Source organism: Lethenteron reissneri, chromosome 39, assembly GCF_015708825.2.
Source record: "Lethenteron reissneri isolate LAM-NWPU_2019-01 chromosome 39, ASM1570882v1, whole genome shotgun sequence".
Classification (NCBI taxonomy): domain Eukaryota; kingdom Metazoa; phylum Chordata; class Hyperoartia; order Petromyzontiformes; family Petromyzontidae; genus Lethenteron; species Lethenteron reissneri.
This window is the reverse complement of record NC_083817.1, coordinates 8,919,630-8,938,971: the sequence shown is the minus strand read 5'-3', so window position 1 is coordinate 8,938,971 and position 19,342 is coordinate 8,919,630. Positions and strand designations below refer to the sequence as shown.

General features: G+C 48.6%; 1 protein-coding gene across 2 annotated transcripts in view; it reads left to right on the top strand.

Annotated features, from left to right (window-relative positions):
* The window catches only part of STIL (STIL centriolar assembly protein), a 28,254-nt gene extending 9,834 nt beyond the window's left edge, over positions 1 to 18,420 (top strand). The window contains exons 6-18 of one of the 2 annotated variants that reach the window (XM_061567445.1): positions 859 to 1,109; positions 2,174 to 2,257; positions 2,871 to 2,957; positions 3,708 to 3,852; positions 6,548 to 6,657; positions 7,373 to 7,493; positions 8,195 to 9,712; positions 10,296 to 10,458; positions 11,008 to 11,356; positions 12,763 to 12,979; positions 14,058 to 14,210; positions 14,904 to 15,055; positions 15,688 to 18,420. In XM_061567445.1, the coding sequence (XP_061423429.1) occupies positions 859 to 1,109; positions 2,174 to 2,257; positions 2,871 to 2,957; positions 3,708 to 3,852; positions 6,548 to 6,657; positions 7,373 to 7,493; positions 8,195 to 9,712; positions 10,296 to 10,458; positions 11,008 to 11,356; positions 12,763 to 12,979; positions 14,058 to 14,210; positions 14,904 to 15,055; positions 15,688 to 16,702 (4,365 nt within the window). In that variant the 3' untranslated portion in view covers positions 16,703 to 18,420. Of the gene's footprint in view, positions 1 to 858; positions 1,110 to 2,173; positions 2,258 to 2,870; positions 2,958 to 3,707; positions 3,853 to 6,547; positions 6,658 to 7,372; positions 7,494 to 8,194; positions 9,713 to 10,295; positions 10,459 to 11,007; positions 11,357 to 12,762; positions 12,980 to 14,057; positions 14,211 to 14,897; positions 15,056 to 15,687 lie in introns of both variants that reach the window. The other variant, XM_061567444.1, reaches the window with a different exon arrangement.
* The last annotated feature ends 922 nt before the right edge of the window (positions 18,421 to 19,342 follow it).

Below are 19,342 nucleotides of genomic sequence, written 5' to 3'. Positions count from 1 at the left end.
ATTTCGTTGTACATTTTGGCGGGACCGTTTGGACGCACGTATAAATATTGTGAACTAATTTTTCAAACATTCTCGTGATATTATGTGCCTTTTTAGTAATGATGCATTTCATATGCCATTTGTGTGTTATGTGAGCTTTATTTGACCATACTTCATACTTCAGCAGTATGCTGGTGAGAGGGAGGTTTGGTAAAGTTTGGGTTTCTAAATGTGGGAGCATAGAAGTACAGTGTAACAATGACCTTTGCTGGACTGCCCTCTGCTGTCAATCACTCGACAAGTATATACATGTATGCAGGGTCATGCCAGTACAAAAATATGATAATAGGGTTTTCCCTTTTTTTCTGGCAACAAAACAGGTGTTAAGATCTTCTTGGTTCTTTCGGTAAAGTCACGTAGAAGCGAAGTGACTTTACCGAAAGAACCAAGAAGATGAATCCCTGTAGTCACGAAAGCTTTAAATCAAAAGGTGTTAAGATGTTAAAACACCAAACTGAAACCTTTTTACAAGGAATCATGTCTGCATTAACCACAATGCTTGTGATCAGAATGCAAACAAAAAACATACTCTGATAATATATGCATTGTCCTTGAAACTGATTGGTCCACACCAGAGACAGCTTTCTTTTGAGCCTCGTCTCAAAGTGTCAGACCAGAGGATGCCTTTTGGTATATGCGAAAGACTGTACTTTATACTATTTGCAACTTTCATGCTGCTGCTCATAACGATAATGGTAGTTACCACGACTATTGCCATCCTGCCCACCCCTTCTTCTCACCTCTCCTCAACTCACCTCTTCCCTCCTTTTCCTATGTGCCTCCCCCGTCACCACCACCCACAAAACCAACCCCCACCAGTCTCTGCATCAGCTGGCATCGTCTCGCGAGGCCTCCGACCCCGGGCGGCTGCTGCTGGCGCGTGCCGTCCTGGAAGGCGCTCCCTCGGGCCCCGGGGCCCTCGCCTTGTCTCTGAGCCTGGCCGCCGTGGTCGTGGCCCGCACCGTCTCGGCCACGCCCGTGCGGCCGCTGCCCATCATTCCCACGGCCCTGGCACGCAACCTCGCAGGCCCGGCGAGCATCGCGAGGGTGCAGGCAGCGTGCAAGTCTGGGTGAGTCCTCATCTCCGATTCGCATTGTTGGCTACCTACGGTGCGAAAGAAGTTCAACATACGTACCTTTCTTCTCCCCGTATATACTTATGGGTTCATGTTTGTATGGGACGATGTACGAGCATGTGTTCCTGCGGGCCTTCGATACTTGACTTGGCCTTAAAGTGCACCTAGCCTGGCACAATTATTGTGGTGATATCACCGGTGCTTTGTGGCTAATGGCAGGTGTTGTGTCTGGGTGTGCAATTTCATGAGTTCATGTGTGTGGGTGGGTGTTGGTGGATGTGTGGGTTGGAAAGTGAGTGGGTTTATGGGTTTGCGTGTGTATTGGTAGGTGTGCGAGTGATTTCGTTCACGTGCTAGTGTGTGGTTATTAGTAGCTGCGTGGCCAGGTATGTGGTTATGGGTATTGTATGTGTGGGTTCGGTGTGTGATTTTATTTGTTTATATCTGGAGGGATGTATAGGTGAGTATGGGAGTTCAGTACTTAAATGGTGTATAAACATCAGTACTGGAGTGACAGAGGCTTGTGGTGCTTGCCACCCACCCACTCATATGCCGTCCCAGCCTTTATAGATGCTCGCTAACAGCACTCGCCCCAACAGTCGGTTAAAGCTATGGAGGGGAATTTATCTTTGTTGGAGTTATGGTAAGGTGCTTGCTAACAGCACTCGCCCCAACAGCTTATACAGCTGTATGTGTGATCTATACCATTATGTGTAAGTGTGGGTGTACAGCTGTGTCTAGGTGCATGGCTTTTGTTTGAGTGTTTGTGTGGGTCGACCCACCCGCACTCATGAGGATGGCAACATATGCCTGATATGGGGTGGGGAAACATTTATCCAGCAGTGGATTGAAAACGGCACTCCACACATACAAATCCTCCTGAGCCTTGGGCTTTTTGAGCATTTTATTTGCCCATTGGTTTGTTGAAAACATTGGAAAAATTTACAAAACAAAAAGGCACCCGAAGTGGCACTTAATGGGGGTGGCTGTATCTGACATGTACAGCTGCGGAGAAGGTGAGGCTTCTTGAACTCTCACCATCGTGTGCGGTGACGCAGGTTCCTGACAATGGACCAGACACGGAAGCTGCTGCTCGTCTTGGAGTCGGACCCCAAGGCTCAGAGTCTCCCACTGGTCGGCATGTGAGTGACGCGAGGGGCGACCTCTCTCTCGTGAACGTTATCGTCGTTGTGTAATACTTTCAGCTGCGCTTCGTATATCGGTACATAGCGAACAAATGCTGGCGCTTGAACCTCTGGAGCAGTTGTCGGAAACCAGAGGCTCTGGAGCCGCATGCGACTCTTTGGCTTTCCCCATGCGGCTCTTTGGCTGCGCGTTTGTGGGCAGCCGTAAAAAAAAAAACTTTAATCTTAAACACAATTTAATGTTAAGGTAATTAATTAAACGTGGTAGGGAATAGGACACTGGAATGTCTTGGTGACAACAAATTGTGCAGTCAAGCTGTATTGTTAAAGAATAAAAAAACTAAATAAATGCAGTTTAGTCAATCACCTATTTTGTTTATTGAAGTCGGATTGTGTTTGTCATCTGCTGTTTACCTGCTGTCTTTGTGTACAAGTAGCTCTGCATGTGGTGAGGCTCTCAAACTAGATCGGTCAAAGACAGAAACAAGAAATACGGCATAATTTTCTTTTAAAAGTTTGCCGACCCCTGCTCTGTGGAGTGTGAACCGCTGGCTTGTGAACCACTGACTTGTGAACATCTGGAGTGTGATCTGTTTTGTGTGCTACACAGCTGGGTGAGCGGGGTGATGCACGTGGCAAATCCGCACGTGTGGGCATGCTGCCTGCGATTCTTCTTCGGCACTTTCATCCGCCAGAGGTGCGTTGTTACAGCTCGCTGGAGAACAAAATATATTGTAACAACGTACTTTCACGAGCATTGTGTTTATTAATTCCATTTTCGGGTGGCTCAGAGGTCAGAGCACTGAGCTGGCTTCTCGGAGCATCGTGTGTTCTAATCCAGGCAGTCACCAGTTATTAAACTTGGCTCTAGAGTGTGGTGCTTTATTGGTCAATCACCAATAACAGGACAAAACAACCATTAAAACATTATGCTCTGCACTTAATTTGGCTTAATTCTGTGAATTTAAAATGTTGGTTTGATGGAGTGGGTTGGAAACATTCTCTCCCCTATTATGTGGACGAGAAGTTACGAGAATGGATCCATGGGTCATTCTCTTCATGAAGGGTCGCACTGCTCTGTAAGAGACCCAAATGGATCCTTTGTTTTGTGACAAAGGATTCTTGTGACGTGATGCCAAAATCACAGTCCAGATGAAAATGTGGAAAAAGATTAACACGAAACACTCGCTTTGAGGTTGTTACACTCATCGTGTGGTGTGTGACACTTGCCGGTTATGACATTCTCCCTGTGGTAACACGTGTGGTTGTTATTCTTACCTGTTATTGTGTCAAATGTAGCTGTGACACTCGCTGTCCCCCGCCGCCCTTGTGGGTTACTACGCACACCCTGTGGCGCTAACACATGCATAGCTCTAGACACCAAACCCCTTGGTTTGTTGGGACTCGTGTCTGAAACACTGCGGGACTCTGCCCCCCCCCACCGCAGGCTGCTTGCGGAGGGAAGCAGATGCTTGCTGCTCGTGTACACGCTCACGCATAGCGAGCCCGAGTTTTACGAGTGCAGCCTCACCTCCGGCCAAGGCCTGGACTTCAACTTATACTCCTGCTCAGAGACACTACACGTCTTCAAGGTGTGTGTGCACGCGCAGCCGTACTCTTGCGTTGTCGAAGAAAAGTGCTGTTGGTGAGCACCTGTTAAGGTCGCCACGGTCAGATGCAGCCGGGTCTACCCCATGTGGGACCTCTGCTATCTTCCCAGTATCGGTGTTGACCACACTGCTGCAACATTTTCTCATTTCAGGCTGTGTTTATTTTAGAGATTCCAAGCCAAATTCACATGCTACTGTACCTCCGATTAGCACGGTTGGCTAGGTATCGTCGGAAATAAGTTCAACATACATACAATATTAATACAACTCGCGTCACTTGAATTGTACTGTATAGCAGTGTTGTTAATCACTGCCACGCACTATTGTACATATCCACATTCACACATTTGTGCATATATCTATTACATTGTACCTATTTCGTTATCCCCTCGTGAGTATTCACACAAGACCTCCGCGGAGATTGAGCGATGATGTCAGCTGATGCTGGAGCTGGATAGAATTTTGCATTAAGAGACCATGTGGGATGGTGACCACTTGGGAAGACCTTCATCCAGCAGTGGGTAGAGCATGGCTAATGATGATAGTACATACATAGTCACAAATGTACTCACCATACCAAGTCAGAGGCAACTTTACTTCCACACTCTCCACAGTAAAAAACAACGACAAGACCTTTTTGCATAATTGGAGCTGGACAGATTTCATACATTTTTACCATTCTCTGTAAAAATGGGTAAGACTAGCAGCAACAGCACATTAACATTGACACGCAGTGATAATACGAACCCTGGCACACACACAGTCGTCCATTGAGCCGCATTAATAGCAAACAGCATTTGCGATGTCTCTGGCAGCTGTTAACAATTGAGTCGGGTATTTTTTGGTGTCTGGCATACATCTGACAGTTACCCAATTGGCTCTGAGCCTCCTCTGTCAAGTTAACTCATAAAGGGGGGCATTGCTATTGGAATTGGATACAGTGGTTGCTCTTGCTGGGAAACCTATTTTGCTTAAGCTACAAGATCATCTGCCTGTGCTACCACGCTTCTACTTATGGTCATCCACCACACCTCTCTTCACTGCTGTCACCATAAACTCTAGCTCAAGGTAGAACTCTCCGCAGAGTGGCTCACAACTTCCTATCCATACCAGCGACAAGGACCGTCACTGCCAGGCGTGGTTTTTCTCTGTGGCGACCCCGACTGTCTGAAATGCCATCCCGCTGCAATTCGCAGCTTTCAATCTACACAGACTTTTAGGAAACGCCTAGAGGCCCCACCTCTTTAAACATTATAACAGATTGTGCACGATTATAAATTGCATTGTTATTTTTCAAATTCTGTCCAGTTGAGATGGCATGTACATTTACAGCCCTCCCCACGTCGTGTGGGTCATGGCAGTTACTTTACCTCGCTTCACCATGCTGGTTGGTGAAGGCAGGAAGCATAGACGTGGGAGCATCTAAGTACAGTACAAAGGTATATCTTTCCCCAGGGCGCCCTGTGTTTGATTTCCGGTCGCGGCTAACATCAGTGGCAAGTGATATCTGAAAACATCTTTGGGCATTCGTCTTCGCTGACCCGTGTAGTAAAGTATGGTCAAACAGCCTAAATGGCCGAAACACAGATGCCTTCATCCAAAAGTGGATTAGCGAAGGGCTGTAATTGATACGATAAAATATAACGGACATTTATGGATTTTGGACTGAAAACATCACCAGTGTCATCACTGACTGCTCACTGACACAGACACATTTATAGCAGGCTAAAGTTTCATGCATTAGCTCCTCTACAGTGCGTGATAGCAAACAGTTGTGTAATTTCATCTCATTGGGTTAATTGTAATGAAAAACTGCTTATTCTGCACCAAAACAAGTTACTTTTTGTGCTCGAGCAAATTATTGTAATAATCAAAACGCAAATACGTCGATATGTGGGTCTTTGGGCATGCATGCACAGCTACTTACACAACACTAACTACCATCACATAAGCCATCGTAATCAACGCTGATCATTGCCCTGCAATACAGCAATTCATCGAGCACCTGCACATGAGCCGACCTCATCTCTCCGTCTGCCAGGTTGACATGCCCTATGACATGTTCCCTCATTTGGGTGCCACGGTGGCGAGATGTTAACTACCTCGCCTTGTATACAGGAGATTGTGGGGTCAATCCCGACCCTGACGCCTGGATATTTGGAGTTTGCTTGTTTTCCCTGTGGTCATGTGGATTTTTTCTCTGGGTCCTTTGGTTTTTCCCTCCACATTTAGAAACATGCTTTTGGAGTATTTGACTGCTATAAATTTCCACATGATAAGCCACTTAAATGGACTATCATTTGTGGCCAGGTCGCTTCTGAAAAATAGTTATATAGTTCCATGTGTCTTACCTGGTAAAATACAAAGTTTAGTTAGTTTAGGCTGCAATATAATCCAATTGTGCTACTCCAAATCTTCCAGTCTTTTCTCACCATTCCATTTTCTGTCTACTTTTCTTCCTCCCCTCCATCTGCCTCTATTCTGCCGTTATATTTGCTTGTTTGTGGTCGTTAGATGACCTGCCCAACTCCATTTTAGTTTTTATTATGTAAATCACATCCGTCACACCTTCGTTTAAATTTCCAAAGTAAGTGATATTTGTTTTTGTTCGGAGTCGCGTCTGTAATTTTGGGAGGATTGACCTATTTTGACCTTCTTGTTGTTGTCCCCCTCGCAGGATGTGGAGGCTGCCGAGAGACCTCCCGTGCAGCTGGAGTTGGCCCCGGACAGGAGATGTGGGGAGTGGGGGTGTTTTAAAGGAGCCTTGGGCAGCGCACCTGGCCTGGGGTGAGTGTGCAGAAGCAAAGCGGCCGCTTGCGTGTAACACGTGTTCACCTCTTTGGCTAATTCGCTGCTGGATGAGGTCCCTCTCTCCACACTGCGTGGATTTTTCTCCGGATTCTCCGATTATTCCCACCGTATTTGTAATCAACATGCATTTAAAGTATTTGGCTTCTTTAAATTGCCGTCGTGATAAGCCACTTCGTTGAGCTATCATTTGTGGCCAGGTCGGTTCTGAAAAAGAGCTACATAGCTCAGTAGGCTTTACCTGGTAACATTTAAAAGTTTAGTTAGAGTCGTGGGGTTATTTGACCACACTCCGCCATGCTTGTCAGTGCCGGTTGATGAAGACAGGGAGCATAGATATTGTATCGTATGAAATTACAACAATGGATTATGCAAGTGGCTTTTGCAGTAATGCTGTCTGCTGGTGAACGAAGCCCAACATTGGTGGTGAATGATATCCGAACCTGTCCATGACCTGTTCTCCGTGAGGTAGACTCAACATTTAATGAGTACATGCTGCGGTGTGTAAAACCTTAGCACGGGGAAGTTAAAGGAGCCCAGCCGTGGTGGTAGCGCGCTGTGCTGGCCTTACTAGGCGGTGGCCACTATGTGGATCGCAATATACAGGAGGATCGCAAAATATTTTGTTGCAGATCTAGGTTAACTCGGTCTTAAAAAGTTTGCACCTCCTTGTTGTTTGTCGATGACTTGCAAGGGTCGGCGAGGGGCCAGCATCACCGGGGCAGCGCTCTCTGCCCAGCGACAACGACTCCGGGCTGGAGGAGGAGGACTTCTCTCCGCGTCCCACGCCCAGCCCTCACCCCAACACCCAGCTGGTGCGAGAGCTCGCCCCCGTGCCACGTCGCCAGATTGATGGGGGGAAGGGTGTCCTGTAGAAATAAAAAAATGATACGTATATTTAAAGATAATCCATGCAAGCTCCATTGGAACACTTTATTATATCAACTCCCCTCGAATGTTGCTGTGGTGTTGGATGGTTATGACACTGGACGTGCAATATGGGCGCTACGGTGGTGAGATGTTAACTTCCTCACCTGGTATACAGGAGGTCGTGGGTTCGATCTCGACCTTTGGCGCCTGCTGCCGTATATTTGAAGTTTGCATGTTCTCCACGTGGCCGTGTGGATTTTTCTCCAGGTCCTCCAGTTCTTCCCTCCACATTTAGAAACGTGCATGACGAGATATTTGGCTGCGATAAATGTCCACACTGATAAGAGATGGTGGCATTCCACCAGTTTGATGTATTTTGGCCATTAGGGCAAGATGTAATAATAGCTGAACATGTATTGTGATTTGTACAGGGCTGCACAATGTTAGAATAATGAATGTCTTGTTGAGGAATACGCTGCTTAGGTTCTATTTAATCTGTTTGTGATTTGTGTTTGTGCTGATGTCATCATTAATGTTATTTTGCTCATGACTTCACTAACGTCATCACTAATTTCATTGTGTTGATGTGATCACCCTTGTAATTTCGCCGACGTATTCATTGTTTTTTCATCGCCGATTTCCGTAGTCGCCGAAGGTGCATCCGTGCGTGCCGGAGCTGTCGCTCGTGTGCGACGGGACCTTTCTGCCAGCCCTCAAGGGGCCCCCACCACGACCACCGCCGTCGTCCGGCAACGACGAGAACCGCGCACCGGCAGATCGCGTGCGCCCGGCAAAACGGGTGGGCGACCGGCACTCCAAGATCCCGCTTGCCTACAATCACGGCTCTCCTCCCACCTCGCGTATCGACGCCACTGTGGACAGGGGCCCGCCGCTCATCCGGCAACCGCTGATGCCCAAGAACCAGCAGCAGCCGGATCCCGGTAGTGGCCGCTCTTCGGTGAACTCGGCACCGGTGACGACTGCCGCTGGGCGTCCACTTTCCCAGACACCCCCGGGGCCTGTGTTATGCCCGCAGGCCAGAGGCGGCAGTGGCAGCCCGGGGTCTCTGCCGCCACGTGCCCATTCTCCAGACTTCCTGCAGCGGTGCGTGGGCACAACAGCAGCAGGGATGGTGCCGTCCCGGCGTCAGCCGTCGCCCGTGCCGCGGCGGTCCCTACAGGAGGCACCGCAGCAGGTTCCGTATTTATCATCGTCGCCGTTGTCACAGCAACAGCAGCACCAGCTGCAGCAGCAACAACAACAGCACCAGCTGCAGCAGCAACAACAGCAGCAGCAGCAACAACAGCACCAGCAGCAGCAACAACAGCACCAGCTGCAGCAGCAGCAACACCAACAGCTCCAGCAGCAACAACATCAGCAACAACAGCAGCAACATCAGCAGAAACACCAGCAGCATCATAATCAGCAACAGCAACAACATCAGCAGAAACATCAGCAGCAACAAAATCCACAGCAGCAGCAGCACCGGCAGCAGCAACAAATGCCCCAGCAGCAGCAGCAGCAGCAGCAGCAGCAGCAACCAAACCCCCATCAGCACCAGCAGCAACAACAGCAGCAACAAATGCCCCAGCAGCAGCAGCAGCAGCAACCAAACCCCCATCAGCACCAGCAGCAACAACAGCAGCAACAACAGCAGCAACAAAACGCACAGCTGCAGCAGCAGGAGAAGCAGCATCAGCACCGTCAGCAGCAACAAAACAAACCGCAACGGCAAAACCCGCAGCAGCAACAACCGCAGCAGCAGCAAGCATCGTCCCATCATCATAGCTACCGGCAGTCGAGGTCTCCCGCCCATTTTCACGGGGAGACACCGCACAGTGCCAACTTTGTGCCATCGTGGCCATGCCACCACATGCAGCGGGCGAAAGAGCACTGTTGCTGCTCACAGCGAGACGGCGGCAGCGGTGGCATCGCCGGTGCCTGCGGTGCGGTAATGTTGGCGCGGCTGCGATGGGCGCCGGTCACCCTGGACACGTCGGGTGGCCCGGGTCGCCACCCCCCCTCCTTGTTGGCGCGGCAGTATGGCCTACAGCAGGACCCGCCCGGAGGGGTGGGCTGCCTGCATTCCGTCCCGGGACTCTCGGGGGACGCCTACTGCTTGCTCATGGAGCAGGACCGGCAATTAAAGCTGCTGCAGGCACAGGTGAATGGGCGAGGGTGGTGGGGTCTGTGTGTGGCGTCGTTGTTGTTAGCAGCGTCACTGTCGACATACTTTCTCTCTTCTGGGCTCTGACGCCTCGGTTCTTATTTCTTCACTTAGAGATTGAGACGTCTGTGTCTATTTCGCAGCCCTCCTTACCCTGGTTGGCTTCTATCCTAATGTTCACGACCAGATCCATTCTGGAGTCAGGTCAGACATATATGCCAGCGATGATGATTCGATTTTGCACGATATTTAACTTTCACCACTGTTAAATGGGATGAAGTCGTAAGGGCAGTGGTTATTGCACTGAACTGTGAACCCAGCAAGCCTGAGTTCAATTGCCAGCCACAGCTAACATTAGTGGCGAGTGATAGCCGAAACGGTCCCGGTCCCCCAAATGTCACGAACCCACACTTACCAGTGCAGTGAAGTGCGGTCAAACAACTCGCTTGTGAGCGACATGGTGAGGAGAGGTTTGCCCGGCGGTGGATTGATAAAAATAGGCCTTAGTTTTATAATTGTGAAATACAAGAAGATATTCGACTCGTGATTTTTTTCCCTATTTGTTGTTTTCTCGGATCAGATCCAGAAGCTGCTGGCCGCACAAAACTGCAACGGTGGATCGAAGCGGGACGAGGTTCACGTTCCGGCATGGAGCTCTCCAAGTTCACCGGGCCCAGCTCCGTCCGAGAGTAAGAGGGCAGCGGGAACGCAGAAGCAGGCGGTCAGCATCGCCTGCGAGACAGGTAAAGCCAGCGCCGTGTTTTTCACACAGCTCATATGACCGGCAGCGGTCGATCACACATACCGCTTTATGTTCATGGTACGGGCGCGTCTCGCTTCATGAGTGAGATACGTTCTGCGAAAATTGCCCGTGAAGTGAAAAGTTGGTTAAACGATTGTCGTTTTCCCATTGGCTCCCATGTTGAAAGCTGAGTAACGCTTCAGCCCAAACATTTTACACTCTTGAACAACTATTTTAACGTGAGAAATTCTAATAATTATTTTTCAAAGTAATTAAACATCAAATGTAACACTTACCACACATGAAGAACCACAGTGCTTACAGGTGCCTGTCATCAGGCCTGCTGTGTGAGAGATTTGAATGGTTATGTCATGATGCCAATAGCACAATCGATGTCAAATTGAGGAATACGCTAAAAAATTAAAGATGTAATACATTCTTACGCCCGTGTTATATAAATTGAATCGGGCACGTATAAGAATCAATTCTTTTTGGTTTTTGTTTTCCAAATCCTACCTTTAATCTACATCTCACCGCATGTGAAACACAGGAGGAAGCTTGATTTGGGGACCGGGCGGTGGGGAGGCGGCCGGGGAGACGCAAAGAGGAGACACGGGGACGAGCGGATCACCACCGAGCGGAGACGGCGCCACCGACGGCCACGACGGCGACGACGGTGGGGCCAGCGAAATCCGGCACGGGGTGACTCGCGACGACGGCGAGCTGGCGCTGTCCGGCGAAGACGAGGGCGCCGTGGCGCTGGCCGTCGCGGCCGTCATCGAGGCGGCGGCGGTGTGCGACGCGAGCGTGGCCTCGTCGCTGCACGCCGTCGACCTGCCCAGCTTCGTCGAGAGCCGAGGCAGCGCCGACGATTCCAGCCGAAGCTCCTCCCAGGACAGGTCGGCGGCTGTTTGTCTGCGTCGTGGCACGGAGGTGGTCGCATAGCCCCCCCTGGGGGGCGGGGGGTGGGTGGGGGATTTGTAAATGGCCGTCTCGGAGGTGGTAACACGCAAGTTTTTGGATTAAAATCCATGTTATTTTCATCTGTAAAGATTCTTTAATGTATTATTAGTACGTTTAATTGTCTTAGTCCACTCACCAACAATTGCTAAAACATTAGTCTGGCGTGGTGGCACATTCCTGGGATTCAGCACTTTGAAGGCAAAGGTTGGCGGATCACGTAGAGGTTTGCGAAACTCCCAAAAAGCAGCTGGGATGACACCTGGCCAGGAGATGGCAGTGCAGACGCCTTGTATTCTTGGATCTTTTTAGTTTAACACATCGGCTGTCATGCCCATTAATTGGATGTGTCGGGTGGTGGTGAATTTAACGACACATTTATATTTACGCGATCTGACCCAAAAAACCTCTTATTGATTCTTGTATCTTCTCTGGGCGCACTGCTTTGTGACGGAGCTAACCTAGTGATGGTGTACCCTTCCTACCCTTTGTATGTTGGGGTAGCTATGGTGTGCATGTCCTGTACCTGGTGTGTGGTGGGGTACAGCGGTAGTGTAGCGGTTAACGCGCTGTGCTACAAACCCGGTGACCCGAGTTGTTCGATACCTGCCAAACCGGTCCCTGGGCTTCCCCTAGATTGACTCGGCCTCAAATGAGTACCTGGTGCAGAATGTAAACATCATCATTATCACCACTGGGGTGGCAAAATCGGCTGGGCGTAGTTTTGGCCACCCTCCCCCTTCGTGTACTGTGCCAGCCTTCAAAGGTGCCCGCTAACAGCACTTGCCCCAATAGTCTATTATTACAGGCTATACAGGATATCTTTATCTTTTGTGTTTGGTGCGGTGTCTCGTTCACTGCGCTATGAACCCAGAGATTTGAGTTAAGTTTCCAGCCATGACTCATGTCAGTGGGCGAGTGTCATCTGATTCGGACCCGGGCACCCCCACCCACCCCATCCACCACCCTGCACTGACCAGTTTGGTGAAATATGACGAAACAATTTCTGTGTTAGGAGTGGATTCACAAAGGGATTTTATGCAACTCTGTGCACGTGTACATGCATCTCTCAGTATATGTCTATTTGTCTATATCTATAGGTATTTGCATTCATCCAATCTGACCAGGTTGTTATAGGCATCTGAGGGGCTGTGTTATATTGAGGGTAGTGCAGAAAAATCCCGTTGTGTTCCGTGCTTCGATACTTACACGTCGATGCCCCCACCTTCAACCAACAATGACCAGCGTGGTGAGATGTGGATCAAATAACTCGTCCCCTTCATCCAGCAGGCCTTTGTCCAGCAGCAGAATGACAAAGGGGCTTGTCTGTACGCTCTTCCTACAGCTCACCGATGGGTCCGACCCACCACGCTGGCCAGGGCAGTCCGGCACTCGGGGAAAGCGCCAGCATCTATGTCCGCGCCGAGCGGGAAGGAGGAGGTGGTGGTGGTGGTGGCGCTGCAACCGGCACACCGGAGGTGGCGAGCGCAGCAGAGCAAGTGGACGGAGATAGCAACAGCCTCCTGATGCGGGACGAGAAGCAGTTCTACCACAACCTCTTGGTACGTGGCGGGTAAACTTAGAAAGCGTTGCTCTCATTCAACCAATCAAACTTTTTATTTGACCAGGTCAGGTCCACTGAGCTATGTAGCTCTTCTTTCAAACGCGACCTCACGTGGATATTTTATGCAGTCAAACACTCTAAAAACGCATGTTTTAAATGTGGAGGGAAAAACCGGAGGCCCCGGGGAAAAATCCACGCGACGACGGGGATAACATGCAAACTCCAAATATACAGGCATCAGAGTTTGGATCGAACCCACGAACTGTATACCCGGTGAGGTAGTTAACATCTCACCAGCAGAACACCCCATTACAGCAGAATGGGAAGGGTACCGGGGCATATAGCAACAGGAGTGAAAAGAGAAACCAGTCACGACCTCAACGGCTAACACCGACTGAGAAAAGTAAATTGCAACCGTGCACAAAAAAAGTCCAACCGTGCGCAACGAATAGCACAAGAAAGGTAAATAGTAAGTTAAATAAATAATACACAAAGAAAGTTGTTTTAGCTTTTATGCTCAGCTCTAACAATGATGCTGATGCTTAAAAAAACCATCTCCACTTTAATCCTGATCGTTTTTAGACTAATCAATTTGGATATATCGCAGAGCAGTGCTAGAGAACGGCCCACAGTTGTGCATATCACCTTTGAGGTTCCTTCCAGTAACCTCAGCTGATTTTTGTCCACTTCAGGATTACACGACAGTGCGCAGCACTTTACCACCTGCTCTGTCACTGAGAGTGATATTTGTCGAATGACAGCCAACCAAATATTAAACATTTTCAAGAGTTGAAATTGAACCGAATGAATTGCAGATTAAATTAAGAGCATTCACTCTGCACGCTGGAGGAAACCCATTTGATTCACAGGCAGCTGCCTGGATTTACCCCCAACATCTCAGTGCTCCGACATCTGGTCCACCTGGCCACTTGAGGGACAATGTCGGGCGGGTTGTGGTGCTGGCCAGTACCACCACCCCTTATGCGCTCTGCCAGTCTTAGTAGGTGTCTTCGAGGCGGAGAGCAGGGGGGGGCGGGGGATTATCCTCACACGCATGGATCTGTGCGCTTCGGCAGCACCAGGTAAATCGTCTGCTGACCAACACTGCCGAGACACCCGGTGAGGAGAGCGCCACGAGCGATCGCGAGGAAAGGCCGCCCGCTGTCCAGCCGTGCCCTGGGATGGCGACGGCAGCCGAGCCCACGCGAGGAGACGCTGTCCACGGGGTGGTAGGGACTGTGCACCTCTTTCGTTTTCTCCTATACCGGCGTATTTTTAAATCCTTTATATTAAGTTCACTTGCTTGCTTGCTTGCGCGCTTACGACCGTGCAAATCTTTCGGTCGTTTTTTAACCCGCTTCCCGTGATCCAATCGAGTTTGACATTTTGCACACAGACTCGTTGTGCGTGACAATTTATTTTCGTGAAATTTTTTTTCAAAAATTTTATACTTTTTAGAAATGTTTTTTTTATATTTAATTACCAATTGCTTAATGGTGGCAGGCAATCATCTGACCCATAGGTGGCAGTCATCTCAAGCCAGAGGACGAGAGGACTCTAGCCGCCCGTTTCAAAGACCAATGTGGGCTGGGTTGTGGCCAATTGAACACGCATATAAAGGATTTATAGTGAAAAACTTTGTTTTTACGGGTTAATTTTGTACTAAGTCGTGATGCCCGTGACCAAATTCCTGAAAAGTCTGTTCAAGCTTAATAAGGGTCAGAATTTTTGGTAGCCACCGCCACGCCCTCAATCGTCAGGCACCCCCTTGGGATGGGCGCGGGAATCTTGCCTGTCAGGATTGTTAAATGGACACAGACCAAGATTCAGGACGTGGTGGTGGCCGCCTCTGAATACTGGTCTCAACACGCGTACCAAAGCCCTGTTTCTTTTTTACCTGCACGTGTGTCCTGCAGATTCAGACGTCGAGACGCAAGAAAGCAGAGGATAACAGCGTGGTAACGGCGACACTGAAGCAGCTGAGGAAGATGGGCGTGCGTCTGGATGGGGAGGGCATGGAGTGTGTGGTCAGCGGCAGCAGCACCAAACACAGCGAACAGGCGGAGAGGGCCAGGTACAGCCCCACCGCCCTTCCCCGTCTGCTGCAGCGATGCAGCGTGTCCTCAAAACTATCGGATAAACTAAACTATTTGTTTTTAATTTTACCAGGTAAACCCCACTGAGCTTATGTAGCTCTTTTTTTTTAGAAGCGACCCACCCACAAATGATGGCACAGTGAAGTGGTTTATCACATGGAAATGTATAGCAGCCAAATATTCTAAACGCATGTTTTGTAAATGTCGAGGGAAAAACCAGAGGACCTGGAGAAAAATCTACGTGACCACAGGGAGAACAAGTAAACTCCATATTTTCAGGCGTCAGGGTCGGGAGCGAACCCACGAGCTCCTGTATACCAGGCGAGGTAGTTAACATCTTAATCTATCTCTTCTTTTAATAAAACCACGTTATTTACATTTAACTCATTTACTAGCTTGCAATGTTCTTTATAGTTGAGCTCTGGGCGTGCTGTTGGAGCTGGACCCTGGTTGCTTTGTCCTGGGATGCCCCACGGAGATGCTTTCCCTGCCCTGACCCCACCCCTATCCCCCTGGTATTTTTTTGTAAAGCATTTTGAGCTGCAATGGCATTGAGATGCTACAAACATTTAAATTGTTGCGGTTGCAATGTCGCCCCCCCCCACTGCAGCACGTTGGCGCGGATCCTCCCTACGGCCGCAGCGTTGGCCTTGCCTCACTTCAGCTACTCATCGCTCTCTTTCGCGATCGGTACCAGCGGCTTCTTTGGGGAACCCGGCATGTCGGTCGATCTGAGCATGGAGGCTAACGCCATCGCTCTCAAGTACCTGAGCGACGCACAGCTGGCGCAGCTCTCAAGAGGCGGCGGCAGTAGTGGCAACGGTTTCGGAAGTGGTCGAGCAGCCGAGGTGGCCCGGGCATCGCTTGCGGCCAGCCTCTCGGACAGCGACCGTAGCACCGCACCGGGTCTCCTGTCTCCAAGCAACATGTCCTTTGCCACACGGCGGTACATGCAGAAGTACGGGCTCATTGATGGAGGCATCAGCGATGACGACGACGACGACGATGATGATGACGATGATGATGACTGTGATCGCAACCAAGTTGGCGCTGCTCGCTGCAAGGATTTGGCCGGTGCTCGCGTTCCAGCGGAAAATGGAGACACCGTTTCTGACATTATCGCTAAATCGCTACCCTCCACCGCTGGCAGCTCTTCCCAAACACCTGGCTCGGACTTTGCCGCCTGCATGGAGCACGGGTCAGGAGGCGCGAGGCTCTGCGAACGCCTGTCTGCCCGCCGTAACTCGGAGCCCAGCCTGGTGGCCGTGGCAGAGACCGCGGCAGCAGCAGGATCCCGTCGCTCGACGGGCGAAGGTCGGGCCTTCACCGACGCGGCCGGGCTTCGAGACAACAGCACCGTGCAGGTGCTGAAGGGGTTAACGCAGCCGCAGAGGAAGCTGCTGAGCACAGGACACGCCGTGTTTACGAGGCATCCGCTCCGCGTTTTGCCGGAGCGGAAAAAAGTGTTGGGTGGTGGTGGTGGTGGTGTTGGTGGTGTCGGTGATGGTGCTGGTGGTACAGGTCGGGGGGACTCGCCAGAGAAAATCCGAGGGAACGATCGTGAGGAGTCGATGGGAAACATTCTGGACATTGAACGGTTGCGACAGCTTCCCAAGCTCTTCTGAGTTAAAAGCAGACAAGGTGGCGACCTCAGTTTTTTTTATGTTGGAATTTTGTTTGTGTCCGTCTGGGTGGCTCTGGTTATAGCTTGGTCGGGGGGTAAACTCGGACAATCATCTCTTCCAAGGTTGATGGAATTAATATCGCTTAGTTTTAAGTCAAAAATGGTTTTCCTGTGGATAAACTTGGCCCCGTCATAGGAATGTGTAATTCTCACTACTGGCTCAGGGCTGCCAATGAAGTGGAGTACCACCCGAATACTCGTTTAGGTGGGGTGACACTTATTAATTTGATTACATTTTGTTTGCCTTTTAAACATTTTAAGTTTTTTATATATATTTTAATGAGTTTGTCAATGTTATTTAATGCTCCTCTTGTGGAATGGGTGAAGTTTATCAGTTCCATAGAGCAGTGTGTTTTGTATTTAACCAGCTTAAAAAAGTTATGTTTGTTTTTATTCTGTATAATTATATTTTTGTACATTAGTAAATAACAGCAAGGTTGTCTCGCATTACAAATCAATAGTTCTTGTACATACGGTGCTCATGCTTTTTGCCATATGTATATATATTAATCTGTGCCTTCCATAGATTATATTTAAGTTGCCCATACCACTGCAGCTCAGCTCTTAATGAGGCCCAACTCTTGCATTCCACAAGGGCCAACAGTGACACGCTGTTTAATAATTTCACATCAAACCTTTATATACTCAGGAAATGGGTGTGTAAGCCGTTTGAATGGTTTTGCCAGTGTTGTTTTTTGCCATTAAAGTTTGGCGTGTGTGTTATGTATAATTTATTTTTGTTCTTTGGTTGTGTGAACAAACACCCTTCCAGCTTCAAGTGTTTACTCAACGCACAGTGAATTCCACCTTGGCAATTCTCGACATTGCTTTTGGAATTCACGTCTGTGAGCATTTCAGCAAAATTATATCCATAATCAAATGCGTGTATAAGTAATGTTGGATTTTTATTTAAACGCCATTGTTAGGGTGCAGCCTATGACCAAATCGTCTGAAAAAGCTAAGCAGAGTTGAGAGCCTGGATAGTGCTTGAATTGGGTGACCACCAGTGCACAAATATGTTGTCAGACGTCTGCGGGGACCTGGTACTTGGTGGGTAGTATACGGCAGTGCAGCAATTCTATGACTTTACTTACGAACAAGGTGGGTTCCAGAGGTCTTGTTCGTAAGTTGATTTGCTCATAAGTCCAGCTTTACACCTGTCGATTCCAAACATTGTACGGCAGGTACGTGAACAACGGGGAATGGTTTTAAAAGTTGTACAATCTATATATGTAAATGCCACGGGTTCTTCATGTTCTGCAGATGTAGATGCCACCACCGCCATCTATTGCGCGGCAAGTTTAACTTACGACTCTCGATCCGAAGAGGACCAGGTTTGCTCGTATCTCTGTAAGTCGGATGTTCCTAAGTAGAGGATTCCACGTACGTCTATGGTCCCTGCCTTTATCATTGCATACTCACAAGTGCGTGGGGGTGGGAGGGGGTTTAGATAGTTGATTAATTGTGACGTAGCTTTAACCCATAGCTCCTCACCCCTTTCAGAATGATCACCAAAGAAACATGGTAACATTGCCTTCTCTGCTCGTGTGTTGTGTGTCGTTTGCCTAAAGTCTGGAATAAATGTGTAAATGTGATGTCCATTCGGTTTGTTTCTTTTGATGTGGTATATTCTCTAATAAAGATTTGCTTTTACTGATATTTTGCATTTTTTTGCTTTTTGAAAGGTATCCGTTCAGCTCAATTGAGACAGAAGCCGCAGCGTTGGCAATTGTTGTTTGCTGCTTATGCACAGGTTATTTAACAAGCTATAGTTAAATGTTTTGACAAAGGAAAACAGTTTTCAACAATACAATAATTTATGGTGATCTTCTTGGTTCTTTCGGTAAAGTCACGTAGAAATGAAATAATAAAATACAATTATCACGTTTCGGCCACAACACAAGCAGCCGTCCTCAGGTCTGTCATCACCTGAGGACGGCTGCTTGTGTTGTGGCCGAAACGTCGTGATAATTTCATTGTTTTATTTTTATTATTTCCCTTCAACGTGACTTTACCGAAAGAACCAAAAAGATGAACCCCTGCAGTTACGAAAGCTTTAAATCGAAATTTAATTTATGATGACTAACAGACCAACGGAACGCATCACCTGGAATTAACCTCGTCAGATCAGAAGTTGATTTCCCGAGCAAATATATCGGAAGCTAAGCAGTCTTCCGAGGTAGTTAACGTCTCGCCACCGTGACGCCAAATATAGGGTGGCTCCTACGTCTAGAATCATAGGAGAAAAATAACGAATTCATATTTTGTTTCTGCAGTCCCAAGATGTATCTGAGTAAGTAAGAACATGTCCAGATAATTCTACTCAGGAAATTAGAGTCAAAGGGAGGTCGCTATTGAATGTAACAGACTGCATCCAGACCGCGAACCAATAACACAGAATTGTGTTAGTTTTTCCTTTTATTCCAGGCTTGTGGGACACCCTGTGTAGACTGCGTTCTACAAAACAGATGTCACTGTGTTGCTTATGCACACTACGTTATGCAATGTCTCCGTTCTTGCTTATCCAGACTACGCAATATAATACGTATCTCGACATTGCTTATCTGTATTGCATTATATA